Source organism: Barbus barbus (genome assembly GCF_936440315.1).
Source record: "Barbus barbus genome assembly, chromosome: 30".
NCBI classification, from domain to species: Eukaryota; Metazoa; Chordata; class Actinopteri; order Cypriniformes; family Cyprinidae; genus Barbus; species Barbus barbus.
In genome coordinates this window covers 2,017,277-2,039,804 of record NC_136758.1, presented here as the reverse complement: position 1 = coordinate 2,039,804, position 22,528 = coordinate 2,017,277, and the positions used below count along the sequence as shown (strand labels likewise).

The 22,528-nt window shown below is 43.4% G+C and overlaps 1 protein-coding gene across 2 annotated transcripts in view; it reads left to right on the top strand.

Moving 5' to 3' along the window:
• The window catches only part of ttll5 (tubulin tyrosine ligase-like family, member 5), a 126,462-nt gene that overhangs the window by 68,140 nt on the left and 35,794 nt on the right, over window positions 1-22,528 (top strand). For both annotated transcript variants that reach the window (XM_079386449.1, XM_079386448.1), the window contains exon 28: window positions 13,733-13,851. In XM_079386449.1, the coding sequence (XP_079242575.1) occupies window positions 13,733-13,851 (119 nt within the window). The remainder of the gene's footprint in view (window positions 1-13,732; window positions 13,852-22,528) is intronic.

The window sequence follows — 22,528 nt, the reverse complement described above, 5'->3', positions numbered from 1 at the left end:
TTGCATAAATAAAGGCCGGTCTCACTCCCCCGCATTAATGCCCTTTCTAAGACGTCTCATCTGGATCTCGGCATGCGGCCAGTTCATTCTAAATGCAAAACATGTCCCCGGGTCCAAAAATCAAATAGCTGACTCTCTCTCTCGGTTTGCTTTCCAGAAATTCAGGCTGCTGGTTCCAGATGCCGACAAACTCCCAACGCCAGTACCTCCATATTCAGAGCAGATATTCCCGTAAATCACCCTCTAAGAACCCTCCTAGATGCCTCCCTCAGTTCCATCCTCCATGCCGTCTCCCCCAGGACCCTCCAATCGTACTTAACTGCTTGGAATAGTTTCAAAAGTTTCCACCGCACCTACAACCTGCCTTTCCCCGATTTTTCCCTACTCACCATCACCTCGTTCACCTCCCATCTCAACGACACCAAAAACCTCCAGGCCAGCTCCATCAAAGGCTACCTCAGCGGAATCCATTTTTTCCACAAACTCATGCTCGGCTCACCCTCCCCAGGAATAACCAGCCCGCAGACATCCATGCTCATTAAGGGCATCCAAAGAGCCCAACCCACCCGCCCAGACGCTAGACAGCCAATAACTCTAGAGATCTTAACTAAATGCATTTCCACCCTCCGCAGAGGCTACCACTCCATGCACACCGCCCGCACGCTCGACGCCATGTTCATCTTGGCCTTCTTCGGTTTTCTCAGATGCTCGGAACTCACCATCACATCCAACTTCAATCCAAAAATCCATCCAACCCTTTCAGACCTATCAGCACCAGACACCGAAGCAATCTCCTATCTCATCAAGCAAAGCAAGACAGACCAAGCGAGAAGAGGCCACGTCATTTATATCTTCAATCTCCAGTCACCAATCCAACCATACCAAACCCTCTTAGCTTACCTACAGTACAGGAGCCCGCAGGCCAAACTCCCATCCGACCCGCTTTTCGTCGACGACTCAAATCGCCCTGCCACACGCTTCTGGTTCCAAAAACACCTCAAGTCCGTCCTACTACTATCCGGCATCCCAGCAGATCACTACTCCAGCCACTCCTTTCGCATAGGCGCAGCTACCACAGCCGCCCAAAAAGGCCTCTCCCAGCCTCAGATCCAGACACTCGGCCGTTGGACATCAGAGGCATTCAAGACCTACATTCGGTCAGAACGCTTCCTCATCAGAGAAGCTCAACGAACCCTCATCAGCTGATCCCCTTTTAACGCCAGTACACCCCTGTTCACCCGACCGCAGACCCGCCATAGCCATCCCCTTATCCACCCATAGCTGCTCACCTCCACTCCAAACCATCCCAGCAGCACCCCGCTCCCACAGGAGCCTTCGCGTATTCCCGCTCTGCCGCAGTAACCGCTCCCGCAGAAGCCTCCTTCCCTTTCCACATACCGCAGCAGTGGCCGCTTCCGCAGAAGCCACTTTCTGTCCCAAAATGCTGCAGCAGTGCCCCGCTCATCCGATACCACCGCAGCAGTGCCCGCTTCCGCAGAAGCCACATTCTCTTTTCAGACGCCGCAGCAGCGCCCTGCTCATTCGATACCGCCGCAGCAGTGCCCACTTCCGCAGAAGCCACATTCCTTTTCAGACGCCACAGCAGTGCCTGCTTCCGCAGAAGCCACACTCTTTTTCCGATGCCGCAGCAGTGCCCGCGTCCGCAGACGCCATATTCTTCCAAAGGCCGCAGCAGTGCCCCGCTCGTCCGATACTGCCGCAGCAGTGCCCGCTTCCGCAGAAGCCACATTCCCTTTCAGATGCCGCAGCAGTGCCCGCTTCCGCAGAAGCCACATTCCCTTTTCAGATGCCACAGCAGTGCCCGCTTCCACAGAAGCCACATTCTCTTTTCAAATGCCGCAGCAGTGCCCGCTTCCGCAGAAGCCACATTCTCTTTCAAATACTAAAAGTAGCGCCCTATTCATTTGATCCCGCCACAGCAGTGCCCGTTTCAGCAGAAGACACATTCCCTTTCATATGCCACAGCAGTGCCCGCTTCCGCAGAAGCCACATTCCCTTTTCAGATGCCGCAGCAGTGCCCGCTTCCGCAGAAGCCACATTCTCTTTCAGATGCCACAGCAATGCCCGCTTCCGCAGAAGCCGCATTCCTTTTCAGACGCCGCAGCAGTGCCCGTTTCCGCAGAAGCCACATTCCCTTCCAGTTGCATTTTCTTTTCAGATGCCACAGCAGCGCCCGCTTCCGCAAAAGCCACATTCCCTTTCAGATGCCACAGCAGTGCCCACTTCCGCAGAAGCCGCATTCCTTTTCAGATGCCGCAGCAGTGCCCGTTTCCGCAGAAGCCACATTCCCTTTCAGTTGCATTCTCTTTCCAGATGCGGCAGCAGAGCCGCTTCCTCAGAAGCCACATTCTCTTTCAGATGCCACCGCAACATTTCCACTCCAAGCGACGTCCAGCGCCTCTCCATCCTGAAGCCTTGCAAATTTCGGGGGGTTATCAACGCCCCACTCCAGCTGCTGTCCCGCGCTAATCGCATCTTGGGGGGAGCGCTCTGGGTCCGGGCTAAATGCCGAGCTCGGACCCCTCTCCCCGGACAGGAGGAGTGCCCCGGGTTCGGGAGTAATTTACAGAGCTCGGAGCCCTCTCCCCGGACAGCACGCCAAATACGCATAAACCTTAACTCTGTTCATTATACGCAAGGGCGAACTCGTGAAGTGATGTTTTATTAACAAATTTCGGGAGGAGCACGCGCAGATAATTAACACGGCCAATTCACCATCAGCAATCACTCAGTCTATCCTATCAGCCGAGAGAGAACTTCTATAAATAGACCAAGCCATCTTACCTTCATTCTCTCTACAGTTTTCAGCATCCCACCTCCACCCCAACTCCTCACCATCAGCCCGCTCCTACCCCAGCGTGGGGAGGAGCTCGGGGGGGAGCGCTCTGGGTCCGGGCTAAATGCCGAGCTCGGACCCCTCTCCCCGGACAGGAGGAGTGCCCCGGGTTCGGGAGTAATTTACAGAGCTCGGAGCCCTCTCCCCGGACAGCACGCCAAATACGCATAAACCTTAACTCTGTTCATTATACGCAAGGGCGAACTCGTGAAATTCAGGTGGTGAAAAAATCTCAGGTGGTTTCGTCTCTCGTGACCTCTGCCAGTCGTTCACGTGTAGGCTTTCATAAAGAACTTCTCAGCCTCAGCACGGATCATTAGCACAAACCCTCATCATAACCCAACATAACATTTTTGTTCACCTCGCACCATTTAGCTCCAAATATAGATTCAGGTCAACACTGCAATATTCACATTGGTTTGAGCTCTTTCAGCCCTTTCTGCTGCTGTTACTTCTGTCCGGGAGAGTGAGGGAATAACATAATTCGTTCACCATCCGTAATCATTATTAATGAAATAACATCACAGTTTTACCGGAATGTCATTTAAATGAAATTCTTTTTAGCCAATTTTAGACCACTTGAGGTAAGGAGACACGAATATGCCAAAATTTGCCTTGAACATAGGGCTGCACGATTTGGGGGGAAATCTAAATGCAGTTTTTCTGATAAAACTGTGATTTAAAAATTCATGTTTTTTTGGTCAAAATTTTATGATTATTTATAAATATGATAATATAAAGAAGATCATATTTTTTATCATTTGTATAATGAATATTATCACTAAATGACAATATTAAACAAAAGTAAAAAATAGTATTATTACAGTATTTCACTGTAAAATGAAAAAAAAGTATGAAAAATAATATAATAATTATGTAATACAAACCATGAAGCTTTTGCATTTTCAGAAAAAACTGCATGTAGTCCTGAAAGCTTTTCTTTTGTAAAGATAAGCACTTCTCATTAAAAGTTTGTGAAGATGTTTGGTGCATGTTTCATTCCCAAATGCATGCTAAAGCGACTCAAACTCAGAGCAAATGTAGAGATGGAGATCCTGTGGATCATGTATTGTGAATTGAGTCACTCTGAGATGCTAAAGAAAACACAGGTGGATCATGAGCTGCTCACATTAAATGAACACAGTGCTGCGCTTCACTTTGTGCATATATTTCTTTCAATAAATCAAAGCCTTTGTGATTTGAGAATCGCACTAAACCATGTCACGGTTTCAGTTTTACTTAAATTAATTGTGCAGCCCTACTTGAAATGCTGACAAAAACATGTACATTTTGTGTTCTGTTTCAACAAAGAGTGAATAATAATAATTAGGGTTGGGTACCGAACTCTTTTACTTTTAAGGGTACAGGCCGAATTGTGCCGGTACTACTGCCAAATTTCGGTACCCAAGAATGCACCTGGAAGTGCATGTTACAGAAAGAGAAAGAGAGAGAGAGACCCTGTGACATGCAACTCATTCTAACACAACACACAGCGCAAACGCAAATGTTCTGAAGTGTGCTTACATTTCTAGGGTCAAATGGTTTCTGCAAAAATGTGGATGTGATCACGGAGTCCATTCATGAAAACGGATTTGAATCTATAGCATGGAATTCTTCAGTTTTTGGATGAATAAATCAAAATTAGGTCTGTCACTTAAATTCGAATCACGATATGGACTAGTGTCTATGAATATTAAAACACAAAAATGTGACAAGCAGCTGTGGGAGTCACTTCATGGGAATTTTACCGTTTCATTTCAGACAACTAGCATCACACAGAAACATCACGGCAACCTGTCAAAATAAAAGTACGGTTTAACATTTAACAGGAATAATGTACGTCTTTATATACAGTCATGACCAAAAATACCGGCACCCTTGGTAAATATGATCAAAGAAGGCTGTGAATATTAATCTGCATTGTTAATCCTTTTGATCTTTCATTTTAAAAAATTCACAAAAATCTAACCTTTCATTGGAAAATAAGAATTTAAAATAGGGGGAAATATCATTATGAAATAAATGTTTTCTCTAATACACATTGGCCACAATTAACGGCACCCTTTTATTCAGTGCTTTTTGAAACCTCCATTTGCCAGTTTAACAGCTCTAAATGTTCTCCTATAATGCCCAATGAGGTTACAGAACACCTGACAAGAGATCAGAGACTATTCCTTCATCCAGAATCTCTCCAGATCCTTCAGATTCACAGCTCCATGACGGTGCTTCTTCTCTTCAGTTCACCTCACTCAGTTTCTACAGGGTTCAGGTCAGAGGACTGGAATGGCCAGCAGAAGCTTGGTTTTGTGCTCATGTTGGTGTTGTTTTTGAGGTTTGTGTTAGGATTATTGTCTGGTTGGAAGATCCAAACATGGCCCATTATAAGATTTCTAACAGAGTCAGTCACTTGTTGATTTTTACTCTGTTGGTATTAGAATCCATGATGCCATGTATCTAAACAAGATGTCCAGGACCTCCGGCAGAAATATAGGCCCACAACATCAAAAATACAGCAGTATATTTCATTGTACACATTGTACTTTTTATCCCTGTGTTCACCAAACCCATCTTGAGTGTTTGCTGCTAAAAAGTTAATTTTTTTGTTTAATCTGACCATAGAAACCAGTCCCATTTGAAGTGCCAGTCCTGTCTGATAACTGAATATGCTGGAGTTTGTTTTTGGATGAGCTGGGAGAATTTTTCTTTAAACCCTTCCAAACAACATGTGGTGATGTAGGTGCTGTTTGACAATTTTTTAAAAATGTTTTCTGGCCCGAGACTTTTCTGCAATTCTCCAGCTGTGATCCTTGGAGAATCTTTAGCCACTCAAACGCTCCTTCTCACCGATATAATCACACGTCCTCTTCCAGGCAGATTCATAACATTTTATATTGACTGGAAATTGTTTATCTCTAAATTATTTGGAAATAGGAACTTTCACTGCTGTAGCACTTTTCTTAAAGCCACTTCAATAATTTGTGAAGCTCAATTATCTTTTGCTGCACATCAGAAATATATTCTTTGTTTTTTCTTATTGTGATGGATGATTAAGGGAATTTGGTCTTTGTTTACCCTCCTGTTTATATTTCTGTGAAACAGGAAGGCATGGCTGGATAATTTTATGTTCATAATCACCCTGGAGTGCTCAAAATTGTGAATATGAATGGGAATATACTTCAGAGATATTTTACACATAAGAATTTCTAGAGGTGCCAATAATTGTCCAACACATGTTGAGAAAAACGTCTCGGTTACGTACGTAACCCTCGTTCCCTGAGGGAACGGAGACGTTATGTCGTGACGACATTAGGGGATTTACTTGGAAGCCCCAATCATCTCTGACTTAAGAGAAAACGCCAATGAATATTGGCTAGTGGAATTTGCATACCTGAGCCACTCCCCGTGCATACGGGTATAAAAGGGCGACAGGTGCATCCACTCATCAGGTTTTCCGCTGAGGAGCCGAGAACGTGTCCCTGGCAACCAGCGATGGTTCAAGATTGTGGCATGGGGACATAACGTCTCCGTTCCCTCCATCAGGGAACGAGGGTTACGTACGTAACCGAGACGTTCCCTATCTGTCGGTCACTACGAGTTATGTCGTGACGACATTAGGGGTCTATGGAAAGCGCCACAACCTGAACCCCGTCACGACCTTGTGGCATGCAGATGTTGACAAGCTGGCGCGTGACAGACAAATGCCATGTGAAGGTCGCAACCTTACCACCGCCCCAGCGCAAATTCGCTAACCTTGGCGCCCGCAGGGACCACTGAGTACATTGCTGCTGGAGATAGCCAAGCCGCTGTTCCTTTCCCCAAGAAGTCGGAAGGGATTTCGACCTTCTATGAAGGACCGCTTCAAGTCTTTCCTATTTGTTGTTACAGCTTGGCAGTAACGATGGGGAAGCGAGCCTTCCGGAGAAGGGCGCTACGGAGGCCACATCCTGCCCGAAGGGAGGTAACGTGGAGACGCTGGCATGGACTGGCCCAGGCCTGGGGCAGTGCTACATACGCTTGGACCCTGGGGCAGATCCTACCTAGGAGTAGGGAGGAGGGCTGCCAGCAGGGTCTGACAGAGCTCTGTCAAAGGAAGACGCGGGTTTACCGTGAGGGAAACCTTACCGTGGATGAATACACATGTGGGATCACACGAAGGGAATCAGGCCACACGGGCACCTAGCCGAGTACAGGGGCTGACCGGAGACCCGGGCAAGCTAACACCGGTACTGGGCCTGGCGTCAGACTGCTCCGCCCGGTCTGACTGCCGGGGGTGCTGGAGGACTCCCCCAGGGTTCGCCGTCCGGGGAACTAACTGGAGGGGAGAAACAGGCGCTCATATCCCCGGGTAAGGGGGAATGGCGCAGCAAGCGTGACACCGGCCAACTCTTCCCGCCACTTACCTGTTACCCAACACACGGGAAGAGACTGGCTCAACGCGGAGGCTGTAAAATCTTGCGAAGGTGTTCTGTGTCGCCCAGCCCGCAGCTCTACAGATGCCAAAGAATCTGTAGAGATTCTTTATCTCACACGCAGCAATTTGAGATGTGACTGACTCCAGAGGAGGAGATGGCGGGCGAGCTGTGACATGCGGCGTGATCGTAGACCTCCCTGACGGTTGATGTACGAAACAGCCGCAGTGTTGTCCGTACGGACCAACACGTGCTGGCCCAACAGCAGTGGCCGGAACTGCTTTAGGGCCAGATGCACTGCCAGCAGCTCTAGGCAGTTGATGTGCCAAAGCAGTCGAGGCCCTGTCCAGAGCCCCGAAGCTGCCTGCCCGTTGCATGTAGCGCCCCAGCCCGTGCTGGAGGCATCTGTTGTGACAACAACATGCCGGGACACTTGTCCTAAGGGCACCCCGGCCCGTAGAAACGCAAGGTCCGACCAGAGGCTGAAAGAGCGGCGACACGATTGCGTGATGGTCACACGACGTGTCCCGCGGCGCCATGCCCATCTCGGGACCCGTGAGTGTAACCAGTGCTGAAGTGGTCTCACATGAAGCAACCCGAGCGGCGTGACTGCGGCTACGGATGTCATATGCCCCAGGAGCTGCTGAAACTGTTTCAGCGGAACCACTGTCCTGCCTCTGAAGGCAGTTCAGCACTGATTGGGCACGCTCATCCGTGAGACGTGCTGTCATACTCACGGAGTCTGACTCCACACCGAGAAAAGAGATTCTCTGCACAGGGGAGAGCTTGCTCTTTTCCCAGTTGACCCGAAGCCCCAACTGGCTGAGGTGCCGGAGCACCAGGTCCCTGTGACCACACAACTGATCTCGTGACCGAGCCAGGATGAGCCAATCGTAGAGATAGTTGAGGATCCTGACGCCCACTTCCCGTAACGGGGCAAGGGCGCCCTCCGCCACCTTCATGAAGGCACGGGGGGGACAGGGAGAGCCCGAAGGGGAGGACCATGCCCGCCCCTCGAACGTGAACCGTAGGAACGGCCTGTGTCGAGGGAGAATCGAGACATGAAAGTAAGCGTCCTTCAGGTCGATCGCTGCAAACCAATCCGCGGACTGCACGCTTTTGACGATGCGCTTCTGCGTCAACATCTTGAACGGGAGCTTGTGTAGGGCCCGATTCAAGACTCGCAGATCCAGGATTGGCTGAAGGCCACCGCCTTTCTTGGGCACGATGAAGTAGGGGCTGTAAACCCCTGCCTCATCTTGGCTGGAGGGACCGGCTCGATTGCGCCCCTTGCCAGAAGGGCAGCAATCTCCTCGCGCAAGACAGGTGCATCTCGGACTGCCACCGAAGTCTCGAAGATGCCACTGAACCTGGGAGGTCGTCCTGGCGAACTGAATCGCATAGCCGAGTCGAACTGTGCGAATGAGCCAGCGAGACGGGCTGGTACCGCCCAGATACCTTGCAAGTGGCACCAAAGGCACAATCGACTTGCCCGCAGTGGTGCAGCGAGGGGGAGTAAGGCTGGATGGAACAGAAGACGGTGCGTTCTGACTCATCTCCACAAAACTCCCTAAGGCCCCGGGGGGACTGGCTAGAGGTGCGCGGGGAGGCACCGTGTCCCAGGCCACTGGCAAGATGGGTCGCGGGCGAGAGTGAGGAGGCAGCGTGTCGCACACTGTCAGCCCGCAGACCTGAGAACCCGGAGGGAAGGGAAATTGCTCTTTTATGAAAATGTGGGTACTGCAGCGGCGGAACAGAATGAATGATTCTCTCCCAGCCCTCCTTCGGGGGAAGGAGCGCCATTTCCTGAGATAGAGCAGCTTTCCACATCTCCGGGTTGCCCGTGTCAGGGCCGTTTTATCGCCTCCTTGGACGATATCGGGCCAGCTGGAACACGGGGGGCGCCCCGTTCCTGCAAGAGGCTCGACGCCCCAGCACAAGGCGGAGCAGCTCAGGGGAACACAGGAGGGCGCCCACGGCGGCCAGCAGACTCGGGTTGCCCTGCGGCAGAGCGATGCATCACGCCGGGGCAAGATGTGCTGGATGCCTCAGTCTGCTGCAGTACTGCCGAGAACTGCTGGCACAGCTCCCGACAGTGTTGCCGAACAGTCCGGCCTGGGAGACGAGAGCATCGAGAAAGTGCACTTTGTCGATTTCGTCCCTCTCACCAGGCTGAACCCTGCGGCACTCTTGGACCACAAGAGTGTGGACATCGCCTTCCCGAGGGACTGCACCGTGACTTCTGTTGCCCATAGGGCAAGGTCAGTCGCTGAGCGCAGCTCCTACGTCAACCTCGGGTTGGTACTACCCTCGTGCATTTAATGCCTTGGCTTGTGTACTCGCCGTGGCATGCAGGGCAGAGGCTGGCCCGCAGCACTGTAAGCCTTGGCGGCAAGCGCGGCCGTGAACTTACAGGCTTTGGCCGGGAGACACGGACGATTCCTCCAAGTGGTGGCGTTTCGCGGGCACCAGTGCACTGCGACCGCTCTCTCCACCTGGGGAATGTCAGCGTCACACCCTCCGAAGCAAAAATCTGATGAGTGGATGCACCTGTCGCCCTTTTATACCCGTATGCACGGGGAGTGGCTCAGGTATGCAAATTCCACTAGCCAATATTCATTGGCGTTTTCTCTTAAGTCAGAGATGATTGGGGCTTCCAAGTAAATCCCGTAATGTCGTCATGACATAACTCGTAGTGACCGACAGATAGGGAACATTTGTTTCATAATGAGATTTTCCCCCATTTTAAATTCTTATTATCCAGTGAAAGGTTAGATTTTTGTGAATTTTTTTAAATGAAATATCAAAAGGATTAACAATGCAGATTCATTTTCACAACCTTCTTTGATCATATTTACGAAGGGTGCCAATATTTTTGGCCATGACTGTATTCCATTTACTGTCAAATTTAAATAAAACGATTAAATGATAAAAATCAATATTACAACCAGATTAACCACTTAATTGATGAAATTAAAACTTTTTAAAGAAATTTTCACACAATATTTTTTCCATGTATGAATTTTAACTTGCCAAAAAATAAAAGGGTTTAATTGTCATTTGATTAAAAATGAATAAATGTTTAATGTCTTCATTTGATTATCAGAAAAATTAAAACACACAAACATTTTCTGAAAGAAAAAGATTGTAGGGCCCTATTGTTCAATAAATAAATATATATATATATATATATATATATATATATATATATATATATATCGGTACCGTACCGACTAAAATGTGAACTGTACCCAACACTAATAATAATAGGAAAATGCTTTTTTTTTTTTTTTTTTTTTTTTTTTTTTTACAGTGATTTGACTATTAGTTGAACAAAACAAGCAATATAACAACAAACACAATATACATAAACACACAACCTGACTGCAGAGCCTGAGTCACAGGCCAGAGAGACAGAGTAATCTGAACAGAATGAGCACAAGTGGAAAAATATAATGTCGAAACACCAGCATTCACACACTGGTATGTGTGAGTATAGTCCAAACATAGAAACTTTAATCATCCTCTCTCCAGAGGAACATGGTGTTTTTTCCCTTTACTGGAATGTATGCAATACAAAAGCATATTGCAACACCATTCGAACTCTATTCACGAGAATGCCAGGTGGAAAATTAAGGATTGGGTTACAGTGAGAATTCCCAAAAACCACAAGCTCAGTAGTTTTTCTGTACTGCAGACACAGAGGGATAAATGAAACACTGCACAATCAGTGTTCATCCGGATCTTCACTACTGTAAGAACCATCTGAGAGCTCAAGAAACAGACAGATAATGTGGCGTTTAGCATCTGCTGACAGGAGGGCAGATCATAAGCTAATATGTGCCTTGTTTCAAAGTGAACTTCTTCAGTGAGGTCTTGCATTAATTTAAACACCTGCCTCTGAGGAATGCTTGACATTTCCCGTTCACCCAGCCTGACCAGAGCATGGCACACCATCCACCTGCCACTTAAACAAACACTTGAGCACAGAAATGCCTTTCATGTGCAGCTCAAGCTTTTTCTAGGGCAGTCAGGTTTTCGGTGTCTGGATCTGCACTTACTTTTGCTAGTGTCATGGCAACAGTGATTTTAATAGACAACATTATGACAACTGCATAAAGTCTGGTCCACTTTGCAGCTTATTCTGCTCAAGAACGATCCACGGAAAAACATGTAACTGACATGAAAGTAACGTGCAAAAATTAATATAGATCTACATGTAAAATGAATAGTAGTCCATTCATTTGCCTAAAAAAATAACAATATCTAGCCAGTTTAGAGCTTCTCATGACCAGAAAAAATGTGTATTGTTTTGTTTTGTTTTGCTTTATTTTATTTTAAATTACTGGAAATTTAAAATGTATAAGCATTTTTAACTTTAGATAGCAAAATGAATTGAATTATATAGTTAAAATTATTGAATTACTAATTTAAAATTAAATTAAATTAAAAATAAAATTTTTTGTCCATTTGTATACGTTAGAAAATGTAACAATTTCTAACCAAACATATTTCAAATATGCATTCAGAATTTTTTTTTTTTTTTTTTTTTTTAATGCAATTATTATGTTTTTCAGGCCTGAAAATTACATCTCTAAAATGAATGAAAGAAAGAAAGAACAGCACTTTAGATAGAAAATTGAACTGAATTATACAGACATACATGTTATATTACTCATATGCCTAAAAAAAAAGCATTCTAGTCCGTTATATATGTTAGAGCGTGACCTGAAAAAGGTACATTAATGGAAGATTTGTTATTATTGTTGTTGTTGTTGTGTTTTCCAGATCTGGAAATTACAAATGTACAATATTCACGTTTTTCCATTTCTGTGGGAAGTACAACTACCAAAATTGTACAGCATTTTTAAGCATAACCAACATATACAATATACAGACCTACTTCCATTCATACACATAAATATTTAACAAAGACAATCCCAGAACGTTCATGCAGCTCAATCTTATTATTGTTCCAATGAAATCCTTGTACGATCACTATGTGAATTGTATGAATATTGGCCACTTCTGACCCACATTGGCATGTTCTGACTACATCTGACCCTCAGAACAGCCCTGGAGCGAATCAGTTGCACTCTGAAACTACTGACAATGGCCAGATCAGTACAGTTACCTGAACTTATAATCAGAAAATTAACATAAATTACTGAGTAATAGCAATATATTGAATAACAGAAAAAACAATATGTACAGTGGCATGCGAAAATTTAGGAACCCCTTGCAGAATCTGAAAATGTGAGTAATTTAAGTAAATAAGAGAGATCATACAAAATGCACGTTATTTTTTATTTAGTACTGTCCTGAGTAAGATATTTTGCATAAAAGTTGATTACATATAGTCCACAAGACAAAAAAATAGCTAAAATGATTAAAATAACTGCTTCTTAATACTGTGTGTGGTTACCTGGATGTTTTGTGATGGTTGTTCATGAGTCCCTTGTTTGTTCTGAACAGTTAAACTGAACACTGTTCTTCAGAAAAATCCTCCACGTCCTGCAGATTCTTCAGTTTTCCAGCATCTTTTGCATATTTGAACCCTTTCCAGCAGTGACTGTATGATTTTGAGATCCATTTTTTCACGCTGATGTGAAAACATTTGGAATTTGAATATCAAGCTAAATTGTACTTAATTTGTCTTCCGGGAAACATGCAAGTATCTTCTGTTGCTTCCGAAGGGCGGTACTAAATGGAAAAAAATTATATTTCAACAAAAGAAAAATTTGGACATCTTCATCCTGTTCAAAAGTTTTCACCCCTTGGCTCTTAATGCATCGTGTACTTGCCTCAGATGGTCACTGGAACCTGCTCAATCACGCTTACTGCACCATTCCCCTCTACGGACCGGATACATGCGCTTTTATTGCTTCTCAGTTCAGTTCCCCGCGGCGAACCCTGTTGAAGTTCCTCCCGCACCCTCGGCAGTCAGGCGTGGCGGAGCACCAGACGCCAGGTCCAGCACTCGTGTGTTTGCCCAAGGTCAGCCCTTGTGCTGGGCTAGGTCCCGTGTGTAGTGATTCCCCTTCGGGTGATCCCACATGTGTATTCTTCCACGGTACGGCTCCCCTCACGGTGAGCCCGTGTCTCTTCTGCCGTCTCTGCTGTGTAGTTATCTCACCCCAGGCTGGCTGAGTCTACCTCAGAGATACACACCTGCAATAATTGTTTAATAACACAAATAGCCTTTATGTATTTAATCCCCGTTTTGTTAACCAGTGCAAATGTAACAAAACGCATTACTTTCCTTAAAAACTAACATAATTAGTTACTTTTTTAGAGAGTAACACATATTGTAATGCATTACTTTTAAAAGTAATTTTCCCCAACACTGGATATCTAGTATTTCAGCATTTGAAATATATGAATACCTGTACATGACCTGTTTTTCTTTTTCTTTTTTGTGTTGAATATCATTTTGTATGAATAGATGATTGTTCTCTCCCCACAGCTGACGAATCTGAATCTGGCCAATGGGCTCTTCAGCAGAGGAGGTCTCACGTTGAGTCCAGGGCTCCGGCACGGGCCTGTGAGAGCGGTGCATACAGACGCGACTGCTAGGAACTCTGGGTAAGTGTTCATGCACTCACGCGCAGTAGTGTTATTAATACTATACTACGTTATGAAAGGTAAGTTGCATATGATTCAAACCACTTCACTTCCAGAAGCCAGCACTCTGTCTCACTTCACTCCTGCATCTAATAATCCTTCTGCTGTCTCTTAGTTTCATGCAGTGTTCTTGAAAAAAATGTTTTGGTTCAGTTATCTTTTGAGGCTGCTTATTTGTCATCTGTGTTATTGTTTTTATTATTAACTAGGTATTAGATTCTGATAATGTACCAAAGCCAAAATTGTGGTATCAAGCCAACCCTACAATGGTGTGGCTAAAGGTTTGCTGCACATTCTGTCTTTTCAGTGTGCAAAGTCATTTTAATTTCAATTAAACTCTTATCTGACTACATTTTATAACAACCTTAATTTTTGTTTAGGATGCCAATTGATTATTGGTAAATTTTTATTTGTACACTTCAAATTGTGCTTGTTTATTCAGATTTGAACGTCTTAGAGGCTTGATGACTAATATTATGTAGTAGTTTTGGTTTAGTATTTAGTATTAGTCCATGCTTGAAATAATTTGTAATAGTAGTTCTGTTAAAACAAACCATCCTCCTAATGCAGGCTTGAGCTAACAAATTAGAATTAGCATTAATTGAGATCCTAGACCTGGAATTTGTGGAGACCTGGGCAGTGTTGGGCAAGTTACTTTTAAAAAGGAATTAATTACTAATTACATCATCAATATTGTATTTAAATTTTTTAATTACACTGTCTGAAAAGTAATTTAATTACTTAATAAGTAGCTTAATTACTTGATTCGTTAATTACATCCTAAAATCCCTATATAAACCTTGATGCATAGACAATAGAAATTAAAATCTTTATTCTTTCAATTTGAGTCAAACATAAAATAGCTTAGCCTTTTATCTTAACATTTTTATAAAAACCAAAATTAACCTCCTGTGGTTAAAATATAGCCTAGAATTACTTAAATTTAAACAATACATGTAATCAAGCTGTAAGCATTAAACTTTTCAAAGCAACGAGTACCATATTTCATACACCCTGACATACTGTACATGTATACAATGTTAGCAGTCACTAATACTGATTTTGCCTGTACTTCTAACAAAAAAGCAACATGATTTTGCACTGTCATTCATGCACATACGCTTTGTACTATCACACAATACATAAACAACATTCTGATACTTATTAACTAAAACTTATTGCCTAGCACATTATAAAATTGACATCTGATAGTAGATCAGTAAACACTGATCTAAACATTCCTATGACATTCATCATGCTGCAGTGTAAACATTCACATTACTTTATATCTTTAATGTATTATATCACATTTTCATTATGTGATGGCAAAAAAAACAAACAAAATAAACTATTTACATTTCGTATTTAACCTATATGTAATAAAAAGTTGCCTATATATCTGAATGTCTATTATGTTTCATTCACTTTCATGTATTTCAGTTTGGCAAGATAGTTTAAAGCCAAATAGTAAAATGCGTACAAGTTTATGTAAACATAACACATTAACTAATATAAGTAAGAATAAATGACAGAAATGATATCCTCCGTTGATTAAAGCCACGTCAGATTGCGCTATTCTTCTGAGGTAAATTCCGGCTTATTCCTCTTAGTGAGTTTTCTTCCAAAAATGATGAAAAGTAGATGAATCTTGATTTATTTATTTTTTGTTATCTGTTTTTTGTGATCTGCGCACAGGTATGGCTGCAGATAATAAGCTCAGACTGTACCTCGCATTGGTTTCATATGGATTATATAATCAGAGAATAATAGTTTTTGATTTGAATTGGTTATTTTACTTCAAGTTCAACCCTTCAAGTTTTCTATAGACATATTTCTCACGTCTGTATGTCGAGTATTCGCTGAGGTTCGGTTCATTTTCGTTTCAGACACTTTTCAGAAAGTTGTTCACGGAGACCAAGACGGCAGTGTGTTTTCTTTATTTTACAAAAGCACAATGTTTTGTTGTTATTGTCAGTGTACACTAATAAAAGTAGACCCTTTACAGATTCGATTGATTTTAGTCTTATCTGTATCTGAGTATTATAGGATATTTTCTCTTTTATCAAGAATAACTGCAAGTGAACGCGCAGAGGGTTAAAGAGGCTGTATTAATTTAGATTTCAAGTTTAATATTGATTTTAGAACTGTTCAAATTATTTACAGTATGTAACAAGTACTTTATAAGTAACTGTAATTAAATGACCTAAAAATGAACAGTAATCCCTTACTTTACTTTTCCAGTGGATAAGTAATTTAATTACTTAGTAACGTGTTACATCCAACTCTGGAGCTGGGCAATAAAACCACTGTACCAGTCACACTGAGACTTCTCAAATCATACCAAACACGTAAAGTAACTTATTGTTCACGTTAAACATCATATACATTTTGACACCAGGTTTACAAAACTTAACACACTCTTTATGCTATTTGTATCCCTAATTCACACTGATTAGTTGTTACAAGTGAACTAAAACATTAACAATGAGAAATCGAACAATTTGTGAGGGACTGAATCAAAGAATGCACATTTTATTGATTTGTGTTATTAAAAAAAGAAAAAAAAAGAAAATACAAACAGCTTCAGTGTAAAGTGGACTGATAAAACCTTCCACAAAACGTCCATCCACACCAGTAGGTGTCAGTATAACGTCTAAGACCTCTGGGATGAAGAAGAGCCAACTGAACATAACGAAATTCATAGAGGACATTTTTAATGCTTTATATGCTTATACAATATCGACAGTGTGAGACAAAAATGGTGTAGTTAGGAAAGGCCAAGGTATTCAGTCAATAGTCAGTCTGGTTTTCTTTTTTTTCCCAAAGATGCAGAAGACCCTCAGTTTGAAGTGCTTGGTTAAAGGGTGAATTAGCATTCTGTGAACTTTTTCGGTGTGATCATCTTTAGACAATTTTATAGGTGCTTAGCTGACATTGGCCAAATCGGTCACGGGCGATAACACTTACAGGCCAGTTTACCGGCCACTGAAGAATCTTTTAAGAGAGCAGAGAGTCTAAAATTGGCGTAAAATCATTTTTATGAAGCATTTCCAAACTATCTCTGATCTATGAGAGTATAGTGTGCGTTCTAGAGCGACATTGCTGAAATCTGTCTGCTGTTTTGCTTGCCCTCTGTGTGAGAGCACATAAGTGTTAAGCTTGGCAGAGAGTTTGATCCTGCGGTAGACCAAGTCATAGGGGTAAAAACAGAAGAGTGTCTCCCAGATTCACCTCCTGCGTCGTCACACTCCGTGGCCCAAGTTCAAGTGTTATATTATGCGAGTTTCTGACCTCTGCTCTCACAGCAGGACGAACGTCACGAGACTGCCGTTTCTCCAGGCCTCACAGTGGAAGGGTTAAGTACACGGCGCTTCTCCTGTATTTTTACAGTGATATGCGAGTGACAATGTCTCAGACACTTTGGCCCTGATCTCCCCTCTCTGTTTTTCCAGTCGAACCCTTCCTTATGTATGGAACTGTCAGGGAATTCCTGGAATGTCTGGCTTTTTCCCTTTTTAAAATGTTTTTATTTCCACAAAAGAAAGAGCGGCCGTTATATAGAATCTGTAAGACCCGCCGACGTGTGGTTTTATGGTGATATCTAAAGCAGACGGTCACTTTTACCAGCGTTCTCCTTCTGATGGCTGTGTTTGTTTTATCACAGCTCTGCTTCAGTATGTCAGGGCTCATATTTAAGAGCGGAGCTCATCTCTAATATTAGGACTTTTTCCATTACATTGACTGTAAAGCAGTGGAGGGTGGAAAAGACGTTAAACAAGGATTCATCTGTCCCACTGCAGGCCTTTCCACTGAGATTAATTGCCAATTAATCATAATAGCGTTGGGGAAGAACGGTTAGAAAATGCTGTTTTTTCCTCAGAAGAGTCTGCCTGACTGCCTTTTGTTTGCAGCGGAAGATTTCATTCCTGGTCAAAACGTGGCACTCCATTTTTTAGGCATCTGGCTGGAACTTTCCACCGGCTACCGTGTGCTAAACTACACTAGAACCGAAGCGAATTCCTCTGCCGTTATGCTTCACCTCGTACTTGGCCTGCACATTGTGGAGAATCTCAAACGAACGTTTGTTTAATAGTGCACCGTAATAATTCTTGATATACTGCCCAGCCCTTTCTTGCTGTACTTAATGTTTGGGGGCTTTTTTAAGCACCTCCTCCACATCCAAGATTTTGGGGCCAGTGGTCTGTGCCAAACATGCTGAAGCCGTTAAGTGCGCTGTTGTCGAAGCCAAGGGGGTTAGGCGTAATGGCTTTCAAAGAGAAGCAGAGACCTTTGAAGTCGCGCTAGCCAGGAACTGCCAGGTATGCTGGATCAGCACTTCCAAGACATTGTCCTCCTCCACCAGCTTTTCCCTCACTGCACGGCAGCGTTTAGTCTGATGCTAATGAAGAATGGCCATTTGCTAACCGAATCCTGCAGATGAGCGCTTGAGCCTTTGGTTGTTGTTTTTCACATTAGGTATGTGGCAGCGTTGTCGTAAGCCGGAAATATTTGGGTGATTTTAGTTCCACTTGGATAACTGTTTCAGCTGCCTCTTTTCTTGTTGTCGGTCGAGATTCTTTTCCAGTAAGTTTTTGGTAAAACTTGCAGATGATGATGATGATAATAATAGACGTGGTTTAGAGTGGTAATGGAATGTCACAATTATTGAAAATTTTGGTTTTGGATTGTGTCATTGGCTGGAAGAATGTGGCGTCCCACCGAGCGGATAGTGCTGAATCGACTCTCAGCTCCTCATCCTGACTGTAGTATTTCAGGATTGCTCCTGCTGACGGTCTTTACACTTTTACACACATTGTATATATTGAGAGCTGCAGAAGTTTATGAGGATCAGAATCACTCGATTGAGTGCCAGGAGGTGATGGGTTCATGCACTGACTTTAGTGATGATACAGTGGTTTTGCAAAGATGCTTTTTTTGAAATTAATACTTTTATTTTAAAGAAACTTGATTGTGATTTATGATGGCAATAATATAGTGCTGAAAGGATGGCGTATTTTTTGTAGGCCAAAACCCAGAAAAAAGTTCTCATTTTAGTCCTGAAGTGATTGGGTTTTTGGTTAAATGCCTGAAAAGGTCTGTGGTGAAAACAAACTCAAGCTATGTTCAAGATTTATTCTAAAACATGAAATACATCAGTAATACCCCCTTGTGATTTTTAAAGCTTTTACATGTCTTGGAAAAGGCGGTTGATGACAAGTTTCTAAATGGGACTACAGAGGTTGTTGGGGTCATTATGACACTGAACAGACGCGGACACATTCACAGCATTGTTGTGTTTATAATCATACTCTTGCAAACTATTTTAAATCAAACTTTCAGGAAATATTTGTTTTAAAATAAAGACTGACAGAGTTGTTGAAGTTTGATGTTGAAGTCACGTGACCATGGTGTAGTTCGTTTATATTTCTGTTATTTACTTGCACTCTTACAAATAAAGGTGCTTCACGATGCCATAGAAGAACCTTTTTGTCTAAATGGTTCCATAAAGAACCTTTAACATCTGAAGAACCTTTCTGTTTCACAAAAGCTTCTTTGTGGCGAAAGAAGGTTCTTCAGATTATAAAAAGGTAAGAAAGAGATGGTTCTTTAAAGAACCTTTGAATGGTTCTTTGTGGAGCCAAAAATGGTTCTTCTGTGGCATCGCTGTGCAGGACCTTTTGAAGCAACTTTATTTTTAAGAGTGTATGCCAATTTTATTTAGGCTTCAAATTCATAAAGGTTGTGTTTATTTGTTATTGTCATGATGAACAATTTATGTAAGAATCATAAACTTGTGTTGGTCACAAAGCTTACTTTCTGCCAATGGAAAAATCCTAGTGGTTTTTGTCGAGGAAGCCAGGGTGATGCAAACTTACGGGTTGGCCTACAAAAACACATCCTCACTGAAGTGCTCAATACAGCGCTGTTATCTTCTGTGCAATTCATCACATGCTACCATTAGTGTTCTGTTGTCCTCCTCCTGCCCACCTGCCCCTAACGTGAGCCTGGATCTAGGAAATGATGATTTAAGGGATCCTGTATCTCGCACCCCTCCTCACGTCTGGAGCCAGAGATGTCCTCCTTAGACACTCCTGAGTGACTCTGTCTACTGACTCAGCATCTCTCAGCCTCGCTCTCCTCCCTTACACTAGTCACAACATAGAGACACTGTTCAATTTAGAGTTGAGAAATCTCATTTTCCCTGTAAAAGGTCATTGTGCTATAAAAACACACTTTACATTTAAGCTCTAAAAACTTCCATGTTAGTCCAAAAACAGCTTTTTTTGAAAGCAAACTTTCACTTCCTGATCTTTATTACGTTATAGAGATGAATACATCAGCATAAGACTCTTTAGCTCCGCCCACTCGCGCCTTATTTGCACACACGGGCAGAAGGAACATATAAGGAAAGATATGGACCGAAGGTAATGCCACAGCTTATACTGAACGTAAACAGGGTTGGAAATCAGGGGCTTGTGGAAAAAAAATGACCACCAAAATAAACAAAAATGCACCCACATTCAAGAGAAGGGGGCAGAAATGATTATACTGCACACTTAAACTAGATCTATATTGGCTGTCACGATTAAAGTGAAAAGTGTGAACTCCAGCTTTACATTTACAGTAGATTTGCTTAGGTTTCATTAGATTTCTTTTAACGCTCGGTTTGCAGCTTTGAGCATTATAACCAATCACACGTTTCTGTTGAGCTTATGAATTCAGTGACCAATTCATAACCACAGAGAAAGTCTGGAGTTGTTCAGTGTGATGTAAGAGATTGATTATGCAGTTTTGACAGCTTTAGTAATATAACAGAGTTTTTACACAAGTGCATAACTCACATTTATTACTATTTATAAAATAGTAATTATAAAAATTGCCCTTACAAAGGTAAAAAATATCTATAATAATTAATTCCAGGGGGCAAATAATGTCCCTTGATGCAAATGTTAATTTGTGGCCCCATAGGTAATATGTTCTATTCTAATGTCTAATCTGTGATCAGTGATAAGGACTTTAGTAAGGACTAATTTACAGTCAGATGCTCTCTGAAGCCAAAATTCTTTCAAATCAGATTATATTATTTTGTCATGTATGGCAATTGCAGGAAGTGTTTCTTTACTTAACAACTGTTTTATACAAGCTTCTCATAACAAGTTACCAACATCACAAACAATGTTGGAAATTATGCAAATGTGAAAATAAAGTGAACCTGGTACATGTCACATTCATTCCAAAAAGCGCTTTATAAGTGACTAAAACTCAGCAGCGCATGCAGAGATGGAGTTGTGAAGTCGCTCTGATTCTGTTCGCTTTGTTACCAAAGATATTGTTTGAAGAAGTTTGGATTGCTTATGATTGTTATTAAAAAGTGGCAAAGTTGTCAGCTATTGGGGGTGCCTGCCAGACCAGCACCAAACCAGCACTAACCAGAGTAAACCAGTCTGGACCAGCTTGGAAGTGCATGCAGATGTAGACTAGGGCTGCACGATTAATCAAAAAAAAAATACATAAATGCGATCTCATTTCTAAATGACACTGCTCCGGGTGTGTGTTCACGGTGTGTGTGTGTTCACTGCTGTGTGTGTGCACGTTGGATGGGTTAAATGCAGAGCATGAATTCCGAGTATGGGTCACCATACTTTGCAGTATGTCACTTCACTTTTTCACTTCACTTCCGTGTATTTCCCTGCATTCAGATCATGCTGCATTCAGGCGTTATTGGTCACTCACACAATAACAAAACACTATTAATTCCCCAATCAATCATAAATCTCGATCACTTTTCTCCTCTCCCTCATTGGCCACGGTCTGCTGTCACTCACGTGACGTGTAACAAGGCGGCAGAATTAAACGGAGTCAATAGGAGCGTTCACAGAATGATCACCGGATGACATCAAAGTACCACGAGAGCGATAAGAGAGCAGTCGATCCTATGCATTCAAATCGCTCTTGCGGTACTTTGATGTCATACGGTGATCATTCTGCGCAGCGCTGCTTCAACGGGGCGTCAGCATCACCGCTTGACGGAGGGCGTGTCTGAAGCTTGGTGCTGACCAGAGCCGCTGAGAAACAGAGTAGCGACACGCTTTGATCTCGCCGCCGCGCCGTCACGTGCTTCATGGAGCTCTCAATGGTTCCTAACAGCTCCGCGCTGTCCATGGGTTTGAATGGGATTAATCGGGTCAGACAACAACAAAGTAACAACGTTTGTCTGTGGAGTTTAATGGAAATAATATTGTGGTGAGTGGGGCGGGGCCGAGAGCCGTGGGAACGGAGCGAGGCCGGTGGAGTTAATGATAATGAGCGACACCTGCGACACTCACCGGTCTCGAGTCCCACGGAGGAGCTCCGGAAGCCAATGTAACAAAGTTCGTAGGTCGGGAAGAAGGAGGCGGGAACCGGCAAACATTTAACGATTTAATAACAAAATAAACAAACGTAAAAGTACAGCGGCAGCCCCTCACGGACGACTGCCGCACACAAAACACAAAATAATATCCAGGCCTGGTCCTCTCTCGTCTTCCACTGTCGTCACTCCTCCTTTTATCCTTCCGGAGCTCCTCCGTGGGACTCGAGACCGGTGAGTGTCGCAGGTGTCGCTCATTATCATTAACTCCACCGGCCTCGCTCCGTT